The sequence below is a fragment of the Brachyistius frenatus genome, unplaced genomic scaffold (assembly GCF_029030835.1).
Source record: "Brachyistius frenatus isolate BFR_SWC_R1_liver_20210118 unplaced genomic scaffold, ASM2903083v1 Contig_190, whole genome shotgun sequence".
In the NCBI taxonomy this organism is placed as follows: Eukaryota; Metazoa; Chordata; class Actinopteri; family Embiotocidae; genus Brachyistius; species Brachyistius frenatus.
In genome coordinates, this window is record NW_027210789.1 from 525992 (window position 1) to 549283 (window position 23292).

Here is a 23292-nt window from a genome sequence, read left to right on the forward strand (position 1 = left end):
TGACAGGGATATTTTAACAGCCACACTATAATGCAAGATATTTCTGTACGTATATACGCATATCGTAACAGCTGTTCGTCCCCTGGCCTTAACATTTTGTGGATGTGTTGTTGGGGACCCTCAGTTGAACGCTGGCAAACTTGTCCAGTAGTGTAGGCGGAGCCGCCGCCCTGCAGTAGCAGGTCCAAAGACCATCGAAGCAGACATCTTTACCTTCTTCCACAGTAAGCTTTTCTCAAGAAGGATTTGCCCGACTATTAAAACAATCGCATTTAAAAATGTGGAAAAAAACCCCAAAAAGTTCTTTCCCTTTCACAGCACCTAAGCCGAATGAACACTAACAACTATGTTTGCTACAATGGCGAATGTGAAAAGTCGTTAAAAGAAAACATGCCTTTTCAACGTTAAACATTGACATCCAAGGGACATTTACGGTGAATGTTGAAAAGATGTCTTTTTTCAACGTATGTGCACTGCACTACTTTTTAAAAATCTTTTAAGTGTACACACTCATCTGTTTTCTTTTGACACAGCTGGTAGAAAAACAAATTAAGACAAGTAGGGCGGACTTTAATGGCCTTTTGACAAACTTCAGTTTTGGGAAGAGTCAAAATTCACTGGGGGTCCTGACACTTTGCTAATGAGCTCTGTCATTAGCCCTTAAACAGGGCCTCACATAGTCTATTTAGTGTCAACCCTGCCAAATTCATCTTATATTAGCAGTACCTGCTGTGTTGGCAAAATGAAATATGGCTCCCTGCTTTCTCAGCTCCTCTCACAGTAATTGATTATGGGAAGAAAGTAGGTCGAAATTGCGGTGTTACTCAAGTCATTACATACATGCCCAGGCAATGTTGGATTACCCTCCCAAATCCCCTGTTTATGTATTGTTGTTGAACGCAGTATTAAAGTGTCCCTGGTCGGGCATTGTGCGATGTGAGGAAAATGTTATTTACCATTCCTAACAAGCTTGACTTTGGAGTTATGTTCTTTTCAGGCTGTTACAGCCCCAACGGCACTGCTCATTGTAAGTACACTGGGATTGTTAGAAGAAGGAGCTGATAATAAAGTATTGGGGAGGAGAAGAAAGAGAGAAAGCAAGAAAAAGAGCCTCTTTTAGCTTATTTCTTCTTACTGGATTCTTGAACCTGGCAGCTCCGGGTGAAACAGGTCTCATTGGCATGCAAACACACCTTCTGTCTACTCTTCAATTCTGTGCTCCCCTCAGTTTTCTTTTCTACACACTGCAGATTATGCATACAGCACTGGGAGTGTGTGTTAATCTCGGGATACTGGAATTCTTTCACAGAGGAGAACGGTGTCTCCTGGTCACGTGTTTATGACAGCGAGCTTTCATGTTCATTTGGAAAGCAAAGAAAACCTGATAATTTGCGTTTATAAAAACAAATTGGGAGTAATAGGGAGATAGACAGAGGAAATAGAAGACATAGATGGAGCAAGGAGAAGAGAAAGGATACTGAAGGAGATAAAGAACAGCATAACAATACTGGAGGATCAAAGTGAGTTGAACGGATAAAATGATAAGCGAGAGAGAAAGCAGAGAGTGAGATATCGCTCAAAGTGGGGTTACCAATTACTGGGTCGTGGAGTGGATAGTTGTATTTGCAGCTCATGCAGTGTGAGCTGTACTCTTACATTTTGTCTGACATCTGTGTATCAGAGTCTGTTGATTTTTTGATGTACAGCTTTGTTGTGGGTAGATGAACTAGTTCATAAATCTAGCAGCAGAGGGAGTAGTCTTAATTTACTTTAAATAGCAAACATTTTGACCGCGCCACCCTCACGCAATGTGAATTTTTATCAGAGAACTGTAGTCAAAAGGAGTGAGGAATGGGAATTTATTATAGTAGAGATAATAACATTCACATAGTACGCAGCCTCCACAACCAACCTCCTAAAAATCTGGAAGAAGCACTCTTCTAACCAAAGCGTTTGCAACAATTAGTCTATTAATTAATTAGTCGAGTTCATTAAGTTGTTATTTTAAGAAAAAATAACAAAAACTCTGTTTCTCAACTGTGATGATTTTCAGTGTGTCAGATGACAGTAAACTGAGTATCTTCATGTTTTCGACTGACAAAACAAGCAATTTGTTTAACTAATTTTGATGGGCTAAACAATAAGTTATTTGAGAAAATAACTCAGATTAATTAATGGTAAAAATAATTGTTCGTTTCAGCCCCATCTTTAATGTGATCTGTTTAAGTTTATCAATTGAAACAGAATAATCATTTCTGCGGGTTGGAGAAACTAATCAGAGCTTTGTAGGGGACTATCATCACCCTTCTTCAAACCCAAATAGCTACATGTATGAATTATGGCAGGAAGTGCCATTAAATACCAGTTCAGTGTGATCATCAGGAAAGTGTGGCTGGTTTCCTAGTTAGCTCCTACCTGTGAACACAGAAGTGCTGATAACTTTGCTCTCCTGACTCCCTCTGACGGCGTTGAGACTGATCTCGTATTCTGTAGCAGGAAACAGACTGGACAAGGTGTAGTTTGTCACCTCGCTGTCAATCACCACGCTGTCCACTCGACCTGCAGGAGGCACCAGAGAGAAAAAAAAAAAAAAACATTGGGGCTGCTGACATCACTCTGATATTATATTTCTTCATGTACAGGGTAAATCACAAAACCCACTAAGTGTGTGTTTTGCATCATGGGCTAAAATGTAATCAATATAGAACTTTAATTAAAAATGTAATTAAAATTTACAGATAAAATGTTATAATTAATTAGGTATAACGCTGTGTGTAACAGGGTGCCCTACTATGAAATATACATTAAATCAGAGAGACCCTCTGCAACAAATGTCACATTCACTTAACTGCAACAAGACACAGCCTTGTGCTTTGTGTATGTTAATATAATAAATAGTTATTAAAATGCAGTTAAGATACACATTACAGTAAGTAGTGTAGTGCATACCTCTGGCCGACTGGTAGGATAGTTTGTAGTATTCAAATGGAGCCAGAGGTTTGATCCAGGATATAGTCACTGCGTCCTCGGTCACATCTGACACCGTCATCTCTTTCGGTGGGTCCATGCCTAAAAGGGGGGTGATCGGTAAGGACGTGTTAACATCAGGTCATAACATTGGAGGCCAAACAATGCCGATGTCATGGCTGACGGAGTTTATTCTAATCCCAAAAGTACAATGGGAAAACAGTGTGTGCCAGATTATAAAGCAAGTTTAGGAATAAAACAAAATAAAAAAAGAAGGCCCTTGAAAAATCAAAGTGTGTCAGTAATCCCTGTTTTAATCTCCTCTTCATTACATTTACATAAACAAACCTGTCCTTGGGTCTATGCAACCACGCACATTTTTAATACAAATTTGGATTAAAAAATATTTTTTCCAGGAGAACTTGAGCTGCATCCAGGTAAAAGAACACAATGGGCGGCATTAGTATTGAGGCCAAGGAGAGTTTACACAGAGGAGATCCCCCTGCTGACGGTGTGTTTTATGTGCCTCTTGAGACCATTCAGCTGCCATGGAAAAGGTTACAGTGAAAACAATTTGAGTCAACAATTAAACTCACGACATGTCCTGAGCTATTAGAGGAATAAATAGAAGGATAGTTAGACAGGAAAGTAAGACTCAGAAAAAAGGGAGGGAAGTGTTCCATCCCTTGGTGGGCACCATAGATAAAAACATTTCCAAACAAACTACTCCACCCCTCTTCTCTTCTTTGAAAAAAATAATAGCTTTTATTAACAAACAGAAGGGGAAATTTAATACTTCTGGGTTTGAATTTATTTGAATTTGACTTGTATAAGACACAGTTGCATTTATTTAGCTTGTGATTTTTCATCCATGCATTTCTTACTAATCATGTTTGCTTTGGCGAATGTGGTACCCAAGAATAAAGTCTGAAAAATGTATTGTTGTCATGAAGGCTTCTGAATGGAAAGAGTTCTGTCAGAGATGTACTGCTATACACTGCGTCTGCCAGGAAAATCACAACAAAATTAACATTATATAAGCGGAGTGACTGTCAAAGCCGGATAAACCAAACCACCTCGTATATAACTGTGGATGAATCTTCCAAGAACGCAGCACATTTCAAATGTAACGCTAAAAGCACACCTTATTACTCCAAGAAAGCCAGACTGCAGTCTCTCATCGAGGCTCGCATTCAAACATGCGAGATCAAAGCAGGACACCGGTATCACCGGAGTCTAAAGACAGGTGCAAGAAATACTGTACATCTGTCTCAAAATCCCCGTCCAATTTCACCTTTGAAAATCCGCTTCTGGTGTGTGGGCGAATGTAAAGAGTGAGAGGGAGGGAGATGGTGCTCCAAGCTGCCAGGGTATTATTTGAAACTGGCACAGCAATCAGATGACAGCATGCAGGTGTTTCTGGCATTGATGCTAAGTTAATCGCTCTATTGTTCAGTAGTGGCTTTTCTATGTTCTCCATTTGTTTTCACCCCTCTCTCTTATTCTAAGAGCTTCTTTTCACAGTACGTCAATTAAACTGAAATTGAAAGAGTCATTTATAAAATTTGACTGAAATAATATGTAAGTTCATAAGGGATCATAGCGGCACAGCTGGAAGTAAAACATTTTAACAAGAAGAAATTGGGAGATAATTGAGAAGAATCAATTAAAATTGGTGTCTATTCTAAGGATCGACTGATGTGGCTTTTTCAAGGCCGATACTAAAATTTGTAATAACAAATTCCAACACAAAACTTAATTCAAATGACTTCAAATAAATGAATTTTGAAAAAAATTTCCCCTCGGGGATTAATAAAGTAAATACCTACCTACCTACCTACCTAAATAAATGCTACCACTACACAATCTTATTATGAAGGTACATTGCAATTTGGGCTATTTATTGTCCCCTCTCTGTTCTGTTGCGCTGTGTCTGTGTGCGACAGAGTTCACTTTTCTCCTTTTCCATGCCCTGCTCTTTATTAGTGTCATTTATATCACCTGTTTCTCAAATATCCCCTAATATTAACACCATGATTTTGAGTTTACAATAAAAAATTAATCGTAATTTAGATTGCTACTGAGTCTATGTGGCAAACGTCAGTTATCTAGTACCATAAAAGAAGAAAACCAAACAGTATTTTTGGTTTTGTGTCCCTTTAGCGTGACCAAAAAAAAGAATAAAAGAAAAGAAAAGAAAGAAAAGAAAAAACCTCAGAGGCAGACTCTAATTACAAAACTCATTCTGCTGTGGTTCTGTACAAAGAAATGCTCAAACAGCAGTTTTGCAAATACATGTTTAATTTAAAAGCACTATCTCCTAAACTGATTTTCCTTCCCATTCGCTTTTTCAGACTGTCTTATATATGCTAATTGATCACTTTCCAGTCCAAAAATCCTCTCTTTTCTGTTCTCCACCCTGGTTTTTCTCCTCAGTGCTAACTAGGATTCAAGGAAGCTCCAGTCCCACCAGTCTCTGTAAATCCAATAGAGAACAGGGCAATTCGTTCATAAATGGGATTAAAGTGATCAGAGTGAAAATAGCTCATCACTTAATGTGTTCGTTGATCGACCAAAAAGTAAACCGCCACTATTTTGATAACTGATTAATCATTTTCAAGTTTACAAGAAAGAAAAAAAAGCCGAGCAAGACAGAATTACAGCTTCTCTATTGAGACAATGTTCTGCTTTGTCCTAAGTGGTAATAAACTGAATATTTTGAATTTTGGATGTATTTGGATTTTGATGTCTTGGTTGGACAAAACAAGCAAGTCACCAACTTTCAGTTAAATAAACTGCCGTTGACATTTACCTCTCATTTTTAGTTGACTTAACAATTAATTGATCAAAGTCAATAATTGTGAAAATGACCTGCAGATTAATCGATAATGAAATCCTTTTTGGGTGTTTTGGATGACGCAAAGGTGCACAACTCTTTACCCAGACCCAAAGCTCGCAGCCACAAACCTTGTCTTTGCTGTTCATGTTTCTCTATTGTCATCTTTTTCAAACCACTTTTCCATGAAATCAAGCAGCTCACCTGTAGTGAGTGATGCTGTAATGGGCTCAGAGGTAGCGTCCCCCTGTATTGTGATTAGACTGATGGTGTACTGAGTAGACGGCAGCAGCCCCTGGACCAGTGACCTCGTCTTGGAGCCGTCCAGCGTCACCTTAGAGGTGTCGGTCCCGTCGGCAGAGCTGTAGCTCAGAATGAAGAGGTCAGCAGGCGGCGCTGGGGCACTCCACGCCACTGACACCGAGTCTGAAGTCACCTCTGACAAGTAGAGGTGGGTTACAGGCCTGATTCCTGGAGGAATGGGGGTTGAAAGGTCACCGCAGAGCTTTCAAGGACAGTTAAAAATCCTGCTTACAAGCAGGAAACGGGGATGGCAAAAAAACCATCATCATTATGGAGATGACAGACAGGCCGACCAGTGATGGATGGAAGCGGTCCGGGATGGTGTAACAGATCGTTTATAATACAGTTGAGGAAATTAGCCTTGGGTCTAATCTTGATGGGGAAGGTTAGAGTCGGCGCAAACCACAATCACGTGAAAGTAATGATTTAATTGGTCACAAAAGAGAGAAATTAATGAGATTATCCACCATTAAAATGAAGATGTGATGGGACTGCTCTTTATAAGAAAAGGGAAAAAGGATAATGGTAACAGATGCTGTTGTCACAATGTATGACCTGGTCGGGAGATGATGTAATGAATATGAACTAGTGTAGCAGCTGACGCAGCAACAAATGCGAGAGGGTTTGAATTTCATTCGCCATGTGTGGAGGTATAAATAGCAGGGAAAATGTGGCAGCACTGACTTTTCTCGCCTTTTATGATTTATTCAGATTAAAAGCATCTTGTAAAGTTCCCTTTGTAATCACTCATCATACACTGCATTGTTTACACTGGCAGGCCTCTGTAGTATTCTTGGTGAACCGCTACCTTTTATTGTCCGTCACAGGTTGTCGACATGCATTAATGCCCCTGTGCAGACAGCAGAAAATTTGCGGCTCTATACTGTCCTTAAAGAGAAAAGACGATGGTTCCACTTTAATTATGGATCAAGTACTGCAGAAGGAAAGAGTGTCTTTGTAACACGATGGCCATGATGGTGGAGGTTAAGATGAAGGTGTTGTCTTTGATCAAGATGACAGGGACAAGTCAATTGCAGAGTTAATTATTTCAAAGCGAGTAAGACACAGCAACAATGACGACACAGAGGCGATGCGGTTGAAGTGAGATGACAGCGTTGCCGTCTGTCAGTCTTAATGGCACTTTTTATAGAACAAACCCACACACAGATGAGTTGAAGAGGAACTTTTGTCATGTGAAGTGTGACTATACTTGGTCTGTGAAAGAAGCTGTATGATGTATGGCTGTGGAGGATCTTCAAAGAGCTGCCGTACAAACTACAGTTTAAAAGGCGTTTGCTATAAAAGAATGGTCTTAATAAAAATATGCTTGTGGTTGCATTATGGAAATTGTGGGGTCCAACATTTTTGTAGCTTGCCTCGGATTAGGGAACCACTAAAAGTGCCTTTCTAAATCAATCCATATTGTTAATGGAAGATTAAAAGAAGCCCTGAACTTTCCACGTGTATAATAAACAACATTTGTGTTTTATGTTTTTTTTTTCTTGAGGTGGGGGAAAAAGGAAATCGACCCATTTAAGCATTGCAATTATTACCTTTACGATGATTCTTTAATTGATATTTTGATTTATTATTTATAATTAGCAAGTGTAACAACAGCTAAAAGCTAACAGTTAGCTTAGAAGCGAGCCACTTAGCTTGTTAACATTGGTGTGTGAACAAAGTGAACTGGAGAGCTTTTAGTTTGTTCAAACAGTGGCCAAAAGTCTCTGGTTTCCTGCTCACAGAGAATAAATCCTCATGTTTAATGCTACTGCTGACCAGAAACAATTTATTGTTCAACCAACTGCTAACAGTGAACGATTTTTGTCTGACCGTCTGTTGACTGGAAACAGCATTTATATCCACACTTTCAGCCTAAGGCGAGCCTGGTGTGCGAACATAAGCACCAGTGATTCCACTTTGATTCATTTATTATAACGTCTTAACGCATGCTAAATAATTCAGGTATAAAACCCCTGAAAGTTGAATCAGTTCATCTGGACCCAAAGTTTAGTGGGCACAGCCAAAGGGTTTATAGCCAAAGGGTTTATAGCAAAGATGCTGAAATAAAGCTTCAAAAGATTGACTGAGATGTGTTGCACTTTGTTTTTGGAAATATTACTCATGTCATAGTCTCTACCAATGTATTTTTGAACTATTTACTGTCCAAAAAAAACACAATCATTTCTGCTATCGAATTGCAAAACTTTCAAATTGCAATGCATATCAAATTGGCTCCCAAGAATCGTGATGGTATTAAGTAGGGAGATGAGCACATCGTTCCAGCCCGTTTTCTTACGCTTACTGCTGTTTGCATCCTGTTTCTCAAAATCCTGGTAAAAGATGAAGAATTGATGAATGATTATTTTTTATTTTTGATGACAAAATAAATCCAGTAAAATTATGAATGAATGTAGTAATGAGTAAATTAATATATATTGTAAATGAACAAACAATGAGTCATCTTGAAGTGCTCTCCGAATAATGTAGTGTCACGACACAACTGCAATCACGACAAAGTGACTGAATAATGAGCGATTTGCACATAACTGGAGTTAATTTACTGACAGAGAGACAAACAGAAGGACAGGTAGTGGCGCGCCACAGAAAGTCTGGGATTTATACTTGATCGATTCATCAGATTTTTTTCGAGACGACAGATGTCGGCAATATGGTCAAATGAACAGTAGATGAGAAGATGACAGGTAATTTATTATTTCTCCTCTGATTCCACTCGTGACTTTATCATTCTTTCATCTCTCTCCAGATGGTTAAAGTGGTGTAACCAAATGAGCCACAGACAATAAAAGAGGATGAGTATGATGATGTGATGATGTTGTGATGCTGACAACTGCCAACATGGTCACAGTGAAGACGGAAAGAGATGATGATAATGACAACGGTGAAGAAAAGAATGACAAATCTGACAGCAGGTAAGCACATGTCCATCAGTTTGACACCGTCCTTTGTGCAACTGAACATCACATCAAGCTTCTTTTTTTTTTAAATAACAAAGAACCAGCAGAGCTGAGAAGATTGACGGGTGATCATACATATAGTTGGATGGATCGTTGTGCTTGAAAAGAAAGAAGTAACATCAAGTTGAGAAACAGGATAGTGAAAGCAGATAGTTCAGAGTGTGACAACAAAACTGGGAGAATGTGGTGTTGAACAGAATTCAGAAGAAACAGGAACACAAATACATTTAGATTCAAAACAGAGGTGCAATTAGGAAACGCTTGTAGGGAGCTCATTAGCTGACTTGAATAATTTACCTCTGCTAATTGCTCCTTCAAAGTCTTCCATGGCACTCCATTTTCTTTTAGTGTGACTCACCTTGCGTGCCAGCAGACTTTAATTCATTATATTCACCATTCAACTTCTTTACGCATCGCAGTTTTTATAACTGTTTTGTAGATATCTGTAGTAAAAGGCTGAATTTTCATGTCCTTATCTGAGCAGAGACTCCTGGGAGTGAATTTATTTGAGCTCTTTCTGATAATTGAGTGTATTAAACTGATACTGTTTAGAAAAGTTTATATCAAGCTGTTGAAATGAAAAAGACAAACAGTGTTTGTTTATCAGGGAAGTGCTCTCATCAAACTCCCCTTTGCTTACTCTGTCATCCTTGTTTATTGACACTACATAATATTTTAGGTGAATGTCTCAGCTGATCTTCATGTTGTTCAAAATAATATTAAACGTTGTCCCTACCTGTGAAGGCGTCTATGGTAGCTGCAGTGCTCTGCTGCCGTCCTCTTCTGGCTGCTACAGTGATGGTGTACTCGGTACCAGGCTCAAGGTCCGTCAGAGTGGTGGTGGTTACATCTTTAGGGACTGTCACCTGGAGCCGAGAGGATTACATTCAGCAGGCGGGTAACGTAATGCAGGAAAATGCAAAGGCATAATGACAGAAGGAGAGGATGAGACTGTCAGGAAAATCAACATTGTCCTCAGATGTATGATTCAAGAATGAAGAAAAAGTCCATATGACTAAAACTACTATCTCTTAACTTATCATTTGATTGAAACATGAACTTCCACAGCCCCCAACTCAGGAACTCTTGAGTTCATATGAATTCCTCTCATGAACACGGTTAACAAGACCCCATCTGAAGGCAGAATTAGTTGTATCTTTTATCAGTTCAGTATATCTTTACCTCAGTCGTGATGCCGGAGGAAGACGTGTAGGTGACCTTATAGTGGTCGATCGGGCCCTGGACGATGCCCCACACAAGAGTGATGGTGTTGTCTGTGGAAGCCGTCACAGTTAGATCCATGGGTACATCGAGACCTAACGGAGGAAAAACATATTTTAACTGAAGGAAATATTTTCAGCAAAAAATGAAAATGCCCAGATTTCAGACAGTCTTTTGCATAAGTACATCAAAACTGTTAAACCTGCAGATGCATGTTAAATGACATTTCAGAGACCTTCTTCTTAATCCTCCTTCAAATCCAGCATTGTTTACATTCATGTATACGTCCTACCAGTTTTCTTCTCCACTGTCTTGACTTTAACTTTGCAGCATATTGGCGTGTTACCACCTGCTGTTCTTTGGTGGAAAAGTGTGACACCATTGGTTGGACTATATAACGTGCCTCTTATGTGTGTGTATGTGATCATGCGCAAGTGAAGCAAATCTGGAGCCTGCTCATAGAAAAACAGCTCAACAACATTACTGAAGGTCAAAAAGCTCCACAAGGACCCTTTACATTTTCCCGCCCAAATGGAGTTGATGAAAACATGCTCTGATCCACATTCTGTATTTCAGTAAGACAAACTAAGACATATAACGATGCCAGTTTAGTCTGCAGGATGTTGTGTTGGCCAGTTAGACCTAATAGTTTAGCAATTTATGATCAGCAGATAAATTCATAATGTAAATGAAACATTTAAGCCATAACTCTAAAAGAAACACAACTCTTGCTAGTCATCATTCCTATCATACATGTTCATTCTTTAGTGCAGCTCTGACATCAAATTGAAGACAAGTACTGATGTAAATTTAACATTTCACTTCTGGGATCTTTATTTTCAAATATATATATTAATATAATGATCTCACATTCAGTTTTTAATCTTTTTTTTTATTCTGTGTGTTTTTATGTTTGTCTTATTCTATCCTGCACTTATGACCCAACCTGCCCACTCGATCATAAATGTTTAATTTTCATTGAATTTTCTGCTGCCGTTTGTCTGAAATTTCAGTGTTCTGCAGCTCAATGTCAAGTTTGTTTAGGGCATAAAAAAAAAAGAGAAAGCTGTCAATGGAAATGATGCTTTCAGCAACTCTGACTCACAGTAACACGAGCACTGCTGTGTGCCAGGAAAGCAAAGGCGTTGTCATGTTCTTTAAAGCTATTTGAGATAGATGTGGTAGATGCGGAGCATTTTCAAAGTTTAAAACAAGTGCACAGAATAGAGGTGTAGAACAAGCCTATTCTTACGAAGGCATAATTGTGCGTAGAGCAAAAAAAAAAATATTCAGCTATTAAAATAACTGCAGCTCGAGGGAAAATGTGCTTTACAGTCAACGTGATGGGAAAGATTAGCAAAACACCTCCATGCACTAACATTTCAAGCAGAAGGTTAAATGGTATATATATATATATACATATATATATATATATATATTTTTTTTTTAAACCAAACTCAAAATATGATAAAAAAAAATTATAATATCTGGGTAGGTAATGGTAAGCATTGTTACAGCTTTAAACTGTTGTAATGGCAACTTTGACTCAAGTTGATAATATAAAACAGTCACACAATCCCCTATATTAGCACAAGTCAATGCAAAATCTGATTTGACATTTTTTTGGAAACTGCTTTCAATGGTTAGAAAAAGAGCAGTGACCTGAGGATAGTGACAAATGGGCCAACGAGCTGCTGAGATTTCTGCCACAACGCTGCCGTGATTCACTTTGCGTGTCTTATATTCATGAGTAAAGCTCTGTTTTTTTTACAGCAGAGCATAAAGAGTCATTCACTCACCCGTCCTGGCGTTCATTGTGGCTGGTGTACTCTGGTTGCTACCCTGCATGGCAGAAATACCGATGCCGTACTCTGTGCCTGGCAGCAGGTCTGAGGTACAAAGACAGAGAGAGAACCGGTAACTAATTTAACACACAATATAGCAATAAAAAACTATCACACAGACTGTTTGACATTCTACTCCTCACACAAAGTGAATGTCAATTAGATGGGGGATTTTCATAACAGGCCAATTAGCTGTACACTGGTGATGAGATCGAGGCACATTTACATGTAAATCAGTATGATTTTTGAAGAAATCAGCTTTCTGCAAACTGCATAATTGATCAGTTTCAAATCAATTCAGTACGTCCACAGTGAGTTTTTCAAGCTACAGAAATGGAGATGAAATATAAAGGAGCAGACGACCGAGATTATTAGCAGGGAGAGCATGGGAGAGAGAAAATGAGAGTGACAGAACAGGAATGAAAGTGGAGAGAGGATCGATTGCATTGGCCAACAAAATAACACAAGGACCTTTCGCTTCTCTTTTATGCAACCCATGCCCTTTCCAGCATTATGGCCTTTCAGAAAAAAAAACTTCCAAGCTGACCCCTTCTTTCTGAAAGCCTTTCAATATGACCACAAGACATCAAGCCTTTTACAGATATGATCAGTAGCCCGTCAGCCAAGCGTTAGCGCTGCAGATAAGCCTGCCATGTTAAACACAGGCACTTCCCTGCTCCTTCAGTACACATTTGATGCACTGCGATGATACCGTAGACATCAGGAAACAGTGCACAGAGCAAAGGAGCCCCACAGATGTTGATGATAAATAATTCAAGAAATATTGACAACACAATCAATAAGAGAAGAAAAACACATCACTCCTCCTCACTTACCTGTGAGAGTAGTTTTAGTGGTGGCTCCCTCGTTGCGTGGCACAATGACTTTATCATACATATCTCCTGCTAAAGTGCTGTACACCACCTGGTAGCTCTCCACCTACATTTAAATAGAGATATTTAAACATTTACAACATTATTTTGAATTTATCGGTTCAAGTAGTAGTCTCATTAGAATGAAGGCAAGACTTTCACCGCCGATATTGTTTTTTTTTTAACTGTGCATCGTTGGTTCATAGAATAAATTGATTATTTTGTCTCGGCACAGCAGGATATTTGGCTCTTTGTCAACACTGTGCAGTGCAGAATCATGAGGATGAATACATTTGCAGCGCTAACAGGCATCGAGACAGCCTGGCTTCATGAGTCTGGGTGTGCAGTTGGTGTGGCATGGAAATATCGTGACTACAGACTGAAACAACATGTGATTTGTTACATTTTCATTCAAAGTAAAACATTCAGTGACCATTTGTGCCCAGTGAAGTGTTCGTTCCACTGCTGTTATTGGCATTTACCAAGCCAGGAAAATGCGCACACACACCTGTGGGCAATGATAGAGTACTCAAGAAAAAAAAAAGGGAGGAATAAAAACCTGCTTTATTGCAATAATTCAGGGGGACTCATAATGTCAAGAGGATTAAGGGAAAATTAGGTGTTCTTTATACAAAAAGGGCAGAATAAACATACAGCGGGCTCAGTTATATAAGGGGCACCTCAGGTTGTGCTGAGAGTGTGTAAAAGCTAAGAAATATTTCAGGACGGTTGAATACACCTATTTAATGTACTGAAAGAAAGTACTCACTCTGAGCCCTACCAGAGTATTATACCTATATAATACTGGCATATTATCATTGATTCATTGTCAAACAACAGTTTTATGATATAGGTTGTCAAAGAAGAGCTAATTTTAGTGTTGAAATTTTGTTTAATGTATTACACTGCATAATATTATATCTACTCATGTTGTATTACATATGAAATCTCAATCCATGAACTGTAGTAAGCTGAAAAAATAAACGTTAGAGTAAAAACCAATGAAAGCGAATCCAGATGAATGAATGAAATTTGGTCCACGTCTCATTACCTCAGCTTCACTGTTGTCCCATTCAAGCTCGAGGATGGTGGAGGTCTTGGACACAAGCCGCAAATTCTTGGGGGCATCGATCTCTGAGAAGAACGATAAAGCTGACAATGTTGGGGACACTGAGACCAATTCTAAGGGAGTGTGACCAAGCAAACATCATCAGTTTAAACAGCATCAGAAACAGACACAGGTCAAGTGAATCTGCCATTTCTAAAACTTCATCAGTTTCTACACGTCCTTTTTAAATTACATTTGTTAGCCACTTTCTACAGATTTTCTTCATTTGACTAATCTAAATATATACTTAATATATAAATAGACATCATGCATACATTTTACTCCAAATGTAGCTGCAAATAATGTTTGCACTTAATTCAGAATAATATTCCCATAAATAAAGTGCCTTCCTCTGTACAAACTTTAGGAGAGTAAAAATTACCTTGAGCAGATGTTCATTACCTTATTCAATATAGACAAACAGTGTGGCGTACATTAGGCCATATGTCATTAATGTGCTATTCTCAGAGGCAGGCACAGGATCACACACACCACTATCACCACATCTGCTCGCTGTCAGACCTCACCGGTAGTAAATTCAGTGGAAATGGATCCGCTCTCGTTTCCTTTCCTCACACCGCTCACTGACACCTCGTAGCGCGAGCCAGGACGCAGAACCTTTGGAACGAAAAAAAAAAAAAAAAAAAAAAAAAACGAGACAGTTTGGTCGGTTTAATCTCTTTGCATGGATGTTTTTCCGTTTTTGTTTTGTTTTATCTCCAGAGACAGAAGCCAGGCACACTCAGAGATAAGATAATTTAACAAGCATGACAGGCAAACACACACAGACACACACAGCCACGCAAACACTTTACATTCTAGTAAGTAACACTATACTTGTTAGCACTGTAATAAACCTAAAGCCAATTCTCTACCCAACAATAAACAAGTTCACTTTTGAGGGCTGTTATTTTTCTGTCTGCAGATGGTAAGTGAGCCCTCGTAATGTGCCCATATGATCAGATCTGTGACTTTGGGACATGATGAAATGCAAAACACACGCGCGCGCACACACACACACACACACACACACACACACACACACACACACACACACACACACACACACACACACACACACACACACACACACACACACACACACACACCTGCAGAGAGTACTGGCTAAGTGTGGGCTGGAGGCGGAAGGTGGTGCGTGGCCCCTCTCCTCCCACGAGGCCATAACGCAACACAATCTGATCAATCTTTGCCTTTGGTGGTGTCCATTCCACGAATGCCACAGTGTCTGACACATCCCGCACAATCAGCTGTGTGGGGCCATCAATCACTGCACAACAAAGGAAAAAAAGATGCATTGTCATAAAGTGACCTGCTGACATTGTTACGGACAAAGCTGAGTCACCAGCGTAAAGCTTGAACAATAAATATTTAAAGAAGAATTTAGTTTGTGTGGAAGACCCTGTCTTCTTCTTACATATGCTATTAAAGCATGTCAAAAGCCCAGATTCATGTTTTGACCCATTGGAGTGGGTCTCAGGCTGGGAATTATCAACCTAATGTAAGATAAGATCAAAAAGCAGCAAATCCCAGGAATATTGAGCATTTTCATGAAAGTGATTACTGAATAACATCAACTGTACTTTAAGGGATTTAAACCCATTTGTCTTCAAACGAATCCCATCAAATTGTAAATGTTGTTTAATAGCAAGCAGCCGCCACACAAAAGCTTGGCCTGAAATGTGCAAAAATGCTATTTAATTAAACCAAGCCAAAGAGTAAATAAACAGAATTCTGGCCACACATTTGATGCAAATTTTTGTTTTGGATATGTCTCAGTCATTATTCACTAGGACATAAAAATTAAAACCCTGAACTGTGAGGATGAAAAGTTCCCATTTATCCTTACGAAGCTTCAAGCTTTTGAAGCTGTAAATGTGGGTTTGTTATCAGTAAAAGCTGCTCTGACAGACAGTCATGTAAAACGTATCACACCTGACACATGCTCAGACAATAGGTTTTATCTGCACGAGGTGTAAAACATAAGCCATGATTCAAGTCTCTCTGCCCTGATCGCTAGAAAACAACACTTATTAGGTGTGAAGAGCTGAAAACACACCAGGCGTGATGAGGAAAACACAAATGTTTGACAGAAGAGGGATTCACGAGGAATTTTCTTTGCACGTTCTCATTGTTAGAGCATGAATGCCAATAGGAAGACATTTCAGTCAAGCTAATGAGGCTTTAGAGAACGTGATTATTAGCACTATATTTCTTTAACCTGTTAATTACTCACCTGCAAAAAGGCTATGGCAGTTGTGTTTGAAAAAAGTGTGAAAGATCATTTAATGTTGCGTGGCACACCATAACGGATAGTTCTGAAGGAACCATGCTGTGCTGTGATAGCATAATTATTCACTATTGCTGCCCCCGGGGAACTCATGGGAGAGACACATTTCACACAGTGAGTGATTTAGGACCAGTGCTCTTTACTGTGTTTCTTTGATTTTTTTTTTTTGAGATCTAAATAAGTCCCAGACTCCAGCTTGACATATTGCAGGTCCACCCTGATTCTTGATGTATTAGAAATTGGCCCCTTGGGTCTCGTCCTAGAAAACATCCTGAGAAAGACAGTTGCTGAGAACCAGTTCCCACATGCGCTGTATTCTCCCTCTGGTTTTGCTCTGACTCCTTATCGCGCTCCCTCTGTCTCCAAGGAAGGATAAATCTTTGTTATAAATAATTTAGTAACTTCAAATTTGTCTTTTTCTCTTTCTTTATCCAATAAGGTGTCATGCAGTGGGTTGATTTGAAAAATTCATGAGAGAGTGCCATGAATTATTAATTGATACTTAATTACAACCCACGAAATGAACAAAGACTTGACAGGAAATGGATAGTGTTTTGACTGCAGACCTCAGAGTCTGAATTGTTATGGACGAGATTTGAATTGGCTCTATTACAGCTGTCTAAGTAGTGTCAGCTGGGTGCGGAGTGGGGCCAATAGCTCAGTGAGGTTTACATCAGGGACATAAATGGTGGCAGACCAAATATGTCAAGGTGACACTGCTTATTACACTGTGTGTACTTGTGAGTGATATTTCTTTAGTGGTAGATCTGTGGTGAAGAGATAAGCTGAGTCATTGACTGATTAACAGGAAAAGAATTGCCGAAAATTACATAAAGCCATTAATTATTTAAGTAATTTATCGCGCAAAAATGTCAAACAATTTGCTTCTTCTAGCTTTTCAATAATGAAGTTTTGACGTTTTTCTCTGTTACATCAATTTTTGATTGAACGTCTGAAGGCTTTGGAATTTTGATTGGACAAAACAATACATTTTAAGATTCCTGTTGTTGCAGTGCTACAGATAGTGACATTGATATGTTGAACCATTTTAGCTCGGTCTCTCGTGCCAGATAAAAAGTTTGTAGTACAATTAAAAATTCTCAACATCCTTTTTCATAACTGTATATGAACAGAGAAGTAAATGTAATTATTCAGCCCAAATTCATTGCACAGACCTGGGATTGATTTTTTAACTTTTGGAGCAGCCTTTAATCAATCAGACATGACCACCAAATGCACCACATTCAGACAAAAAAACAACATTTGACTTGAACATCGTCGCACTCAGACACAAACACTGGTCATTAATTGGTCGGCCCTTTAGAGTGGCTGTGCAAACGTTAATGCAAATGGGGTTTACCAATTTCAATTAATTGAGATTTCAGTCTGTCCCACATCATCATGAACTCAAACTCCATTTAGAAGCTGCGTCTTGTCAGATATATTGCTATCACAGTTATGAGACTGTCAGACAAAATCCTCCTAAGTGAGGGATTAATTTGAATGTGTAAAGGGTGACCTCAAAAAAGGACATTCAAACTCTGCATGCAAAAGGTCCCTTTTCATTTGTAAACATCTAACAAAAACCTGTCATCTGAAACATGAAGTAGCCTAAGTTTTGCCTGCTAGCATGGCCACTACATGGGCTATTAACAGGCTTGCTTTGTGCATGTGCTTGTAAAAAGGATTTTTTATTTTTATTTTAAAGACTCATTATTATGGTTTTGTATTTTTTTTCTGTTGTGTAGCACAGTTAAAAATGCTGCCTACAATATTTCCTTACCCTGGAACTCAAACCATTTTCTGATGGCCCAAAGTATGTACTGTATATTTAAATTATTTAATTAATATGATAAAAATAATTTGCTTTGACTTGCTGACCGTTAGTTTGAACTGACAACTATAACTCGACAAGGAGAATATTTAGTCAGGGGTAGCCCTCAGTTTTTACACCAGTTTATATGATTGATAAGAGGTATGATTTCTCAGTGATCAGTGCGACCTCAGCAAGACGATTCTGAGTTTAAAGCCAAGTTAGGCAGATTCTAAATGAAATTATATTTTAAAATCATGGCTTATTGTTGACAATTTACAGCTTTCACTTCAACATACATGTTGTGACAGTAGCAGTGACTGGCTGGCTTCGACCCTGGTCTCGGAGTGCCACCAGGTTAATTGTATACTCTTCCCCTGGCCTCAGACCAGTTTGTATAAATGAAGTGATGGTGCTGGGCAGTTGTGCAGTCATCCCTCCATCATTGTCCTGGGAAAAAACAGAGATAGAAGTGATGAGATGAAAGGAGACTCATCTCTATTCCACATTGTTTGTTAAATTTATTTTTCTAAATGTCAGCAACTGTGAAGCCCAAACTGCTTCTCTCAGTTAAGATAAGAAATCTGGCAGATAAAAAAACCTCTCCTCACCAGGAGGACATAAACAGTGACTCATGCAGCTAATTTCTATGCTGTAAATTCTTTGAAATGTAGGCTGTGGTCTTTTTTTTTTTTTTGACTTATTTGTAAACTTCCGGATGGTGTAGCACATTAAATTCCCAGATCCCCATGCACGGGTATGCTACGGTGATATTTCTCAGGCCATGTTCTGCAGAGGCAGCACTCTGCACATTTCCAAAGGCTTGTCACTCATCCATACGGAGCCCCAGCTATTTCCAGCTGTTCTCAGAGAGCCAGTGTTGCAAATGCGCTTCCTGCCGATAGACAGATGTTCCACCTACTGCTGGTCCAAGATCCCCAAACGCCTGTGCTTTGAAGGCTCGTATTAAAACAGAACATAGAACAGCTTGCTTCTTTACTAAATCAAATCTGTAATTAGAGATGTAATCCATTTAATCACTTCAACTAAATTACCAGGGTGGGCAGTAACACACAACGGTAATGTTCCAACAACAAGCGGTGTTCAGTCTTTATAATAATATAGTTATATCAAGGCAATGCTAAATTAAACTAAATGAATCGCCATAATAGTACAGCTCACCCCCATCTCCTCTGTCAATTTGATCATAATTAGTCATCATTCTCTGAACCGACAAGGTCGCTGCTTTTGGTGCTCAGTTTTCAGTTTTTTTTATTACTTTAATTTCATTGAGACAATGGTTGACATGATTATGGGACTATTTAATTGCCCATTTATACATTTAAGCTATCTATTAGGGTAATTTAGCTGTTCGGGTAAGACAACATATCATTTGATATGTCTTTGAAAAAGGTTCCAGAAAGAGCTTCTAATAATCTTCTTACTATTCATAGGAAACAATGTAACAAATACATCCGATTTTTAATGATTCTTTTGCCTCCAAAGTTATAATTATAAAATCTGAATGATGTAACATCTATCCTGCTTTCAGCCAAGCAACCGCACACTAAAATAAAATATGATTCTTGTGCCAGCATTTTATATTTTGCATTTACATTAAATAAACAGTAATGAGGAGGATCAAAGTGTTCCCCGATCTCAATGGCACTCTGTCTCTGGATTATTCAGACAGCAACATTGTTTCTAGAGAAACACACTGCTGTTGATTTTTGTAAATGTCAAATGAGCACAATAATTAAAAAAAAAACTCTCCGAATCCATTATTTTAGGCTGGCAACAGTTTTCTCAGAGACTACCCGGGCAAAGCTAAACACTGTGCGTACATACAGTACGGTGTAAACTGTAGAAACACACACAGAGTTTGGAAGAGGTTCCCTTAATCATTTAATCATACAATTTGTTTAATACCATGTAGCTTCAGAGCAAGAATACCTGGCACTGTCTTCCTCCCAGGAGTGAAGGAGTGAGTTCCAAAGATCAGGCCTGAATTAACATCATTTATAGAGACATCATCTTTGAACAAAACGCTTCATGTAAAAAGGATCCTGGAGATTTGCACAGCCTTGTCATGCGTCCCGACCTCTGAGCTTTTATCATTTGCTCGACTATGAATCACAATGCTTAGATGCTTCAGGGAAACTAATCATTATGTGTGTTTCTGTGTGTGTGAATTGTATTTTGAAACAATACAATAACTGCAAATGGTAGTTTTGAGAAAAAATTAAACAAACCTGATGGAAAAGTCACACAAATTATATAATTGACCACTAGCCTTGTTTTAAAGGACAATACGACTCCTAACAGCAATACTGATTGATTGCTTTGCAGTTTTTATTAATTTACAACTGAAAGCCCACAATATAACATATAGGATGCTGTGGTGCTGTAGTATTGTACTGGCAGTTTTATATTTCATTACAATATCACATATACACTGCAGCTGTTTCTAACATTGTTAACGGTGGGTCTCAAAGCTCGCCCTCCCTCTCTGTTTCCTCTTTACTGGGTAGTGAGTTTTCTGTTTGTTCAAATAGGCCAAAGCTTTCATGCCTACTTCCATTACGAGATTGTCAAAATTCACAATCCCGACTGCGGGATTAAATCCACAAGGGGTGGGACCGCCAACTCATAATATGATTTCCCCTGTGGCTGCAGAGAGAGAGAGAGGAAAACTGAGGGAAGGTCGAGTTGTGAATGTATACAGAGACGGGATGAAGAGGGAGGTGAAAGAAAAGAGGGTAGGTTCAAGAGGTGAGAGAGGAAATGGTTACAGATCTCAACCAAGGACGGAAAGTACAAACAGATTAGGAGGAAAGGAGAATCGACATGCTAGAAGAAAAGAGACGTAATAAGACATGGAGGAATAGATGGGAAGGCTAAAAGGAATAAAATATAATTAGAGGAGGCCCGCTGATTTTTTTTTTCATTCAAAACTTAAAAGGGCTTGAAAAATAAACACCAAAAAGCATCTTAACATCAGATTTGAGGCTTTGTGCCCGGCCGGACCAAAGGATATCTCCCCTGAGAACACCTTAAAGGAGAAAACCAATTACTGTGAGAGGGCACGAGATTAGAGCTGCGAGAGTACCTGAGTTTACAGCAGGAATTACAAAGAGAAAAGGTTTTGCCTTTTTGCTTTGAACCCAGCCTGTGTGGTTTGACGAAACGTTGTTCTGGATAGAAGTTTAATGGCTCATCCATCTAATAGCCAATAAGCTGAAGACAATCCGCTTGTTTAATTTGTTATGGGCTTTAAATTGAGAAATCCAATCCATGCAGTTCTTTTTCTCCCCGTTTCTACAGACATTTAAAGCCATTTACAGATTGGCATTAGTTAGATTTGAAAATAATTATTTTCAATCAAGAATATTTCACAAGCAAAATAATAAAAAAAAAAAAAAAGAAAAATGTGTGTGGGAGAGTCAGCAAATCTAAAAGCATACAACATCTGCCATTTTTACATCTGTCCTTCTCACAAATGACAACGGGGAAGTTTTACGGTCTTTCAGTGTGCTGGAACACGTTCACTTAGTGTTTACACATCTTTACTCTACCTTGGGGATGAAGCTGATCTCCCATCCATCGAAGGAATAGTAGAAAGGTTGCCACTGGACCTCCACCGACGTCTCAGTGATAGATTTGAAGACTAAAACATCCGGATTGGAGATATCTGGAGAGGTAGCAAGAGACGTATTATTGTTCTTTACTGACCCACACAGACCATAAATCACAGATCCATCTAAAGCTAAAGGCGTCCAATGCTGCGCCTTTCTCTTACACATTTCCTTTCTCTTAATGAATCTTAGTTCTTGCTGTACTAACAATATTGATCTTTTACATTGTTTGTGACTTGTATAGGTTACTTTTGTTTACAAAAATTGAAAACCTGAATACTTCACAAAAAAAACCTGCTGAAAAGACTTTTAAAGCTGGGATATGTATGACTTATTGTGACAATTCTGATTATTACAAATAACACTCGCTCATCCTTTGATAATGCAGCAATGTGCCCAAAAATCTTTCCAGGTAATCAAATTCTACATTTTATAATTCAATTTAGCAAATGAAACCAATAAATCATATCTTCACTGAAAAATGGTTGCATCAGGCTTAATTTCCCAAAACTGACTTTATTGCTCCAAATTCTACCATCACTGAAATTAAAGTCACTTAGCTGTGAAATGGAGGATGATGTTAGCAGCCTGGATGGCACTAATGGCAACGTTACTGTATATAGCCACACATCAGCTGATGTACAGCTGATATAATGTTCTGTTCACAATAAAAATAGACTATTACTCACTCAAGGGATTGATAAGTTTGCCAGAGCGGCAGGGTGGGGCAGTTGCGGCTGTATAGTGACGGAGGCTGCAGCAGCTAAAAGTATGGTGACGAAATGAATTAGCATCCAAGAAAATTTTCTGGAGTGGATGCTCCTGTTTCAAAATATAAACTTGTCGTTCTGATGAACGATTTAGGTCAAAACAAGACAGCCATTGACAGCAAACAAAAACCTAAAAGGGATTGGTGTAGCTGTGTCTGATTAGAGAGCGTAGAAACAAGAGAAGGGACTGAGACACTGAAGTCAAGATTTGAAGTTGGATATGTAGCTATTATACATTTTTATAATTACTGTCATTGCCAGAAGGGCTCAGCAAATGTTCTGCACTCCTGGTTTAAATCAAACATGGCTTCAATTAAAACTCTCAAAGGAAGAAAAACCACAGCTCTGTGCTTACAGGTCCACACAGTAATACTGGCAGGAACGCTGATACTGTTGTTAATGACGGCAAACACGTTGATGTTGTACTCCATGCCTGCTTCCAGCCCTGAGATGGTGCAGGTGGTCATATTGCCTGGAATCCTTATCTCGAGCTGCACACCTGACAGCGAGAGAGAGACAAGTAAATAAGATACACTGACACATGGCTGTACTTTTTTTTTTTTTTTTTTTTTTTTTTTTAAGAAGCTGTCTTTGCTTTTAAGACATTTCGAAACAACAGAAAATGTAATTTCAACCT

At 38.8% G+C, this 23292-nt stretch overlaps 1 protein-coding gene across 4 annotated transcripts in view; it reads right to left on the bottom strand.

Moving 5' to 3' along the window:
• The window catches only part of tnr (tenascin R (restrictin, janusin)), a 157943-nt gene that overhangs the window by 32291 nt on the left and 102360 nt on the right, over nucleotides 1-23292 (bottom strand). For 2 of the 4 annotated variants that reach the window (XM_069718325.1, XM_069718326.1), the window contains 13 exons: nucleotides 23011-23154; nucleotides 21826-21941; nucleotides 18550-18700; nucleotides 15239-15417; nucleotides 14657-14747; nucleotides 14073-14203; nucleotides 12986-13088; nucleotides 12105-12194; nucleotides 10267-10400; nucleotides 9821-9950; nucleotides 6008-6274; nucleotides 2950-3069; nucleotides 2416-2559 (listed from right to left, as the gene is read on the bottom strand). In XM_069718325.1, coding sequence (XP_069574426.1) covers nucleotides 2416-2559; nucleotides 2950-3069; nucleotides 6008-6274; nucleotides 9821-9950; nucleotides 10267-10400; nucleotides 12105-12194; nucleotides 12986-13088; nucleotides 14073-14203; nucleotides 14657-14747; nucleotides 15239-15417; nucleotides 18550-18700; nucleotides 21826-21941; nucleotides 23011-23154 — 1800 coding nt within the window. The remainder of the gene's footprint in view (nucleotides 1-2415; nucleotides 2560-2949; nucleotides 3070-6007; nucleotides 6275-9820; nucleotides 9951-10266; nucleotides 10401-12104; nucleotides 12195-12985; nucleotides 13089-14072; nucleotides 14204-14656; nucleotides 14748-15238; nucleotides 15418-18549; nucleotides 18701-21825; nucleotides 21942-23010; nucleotides 23155-23292) is intronic. The other 2 variants (XM_069718324.1, XM_069718323.1) reach the window with 2 other exon arrangements.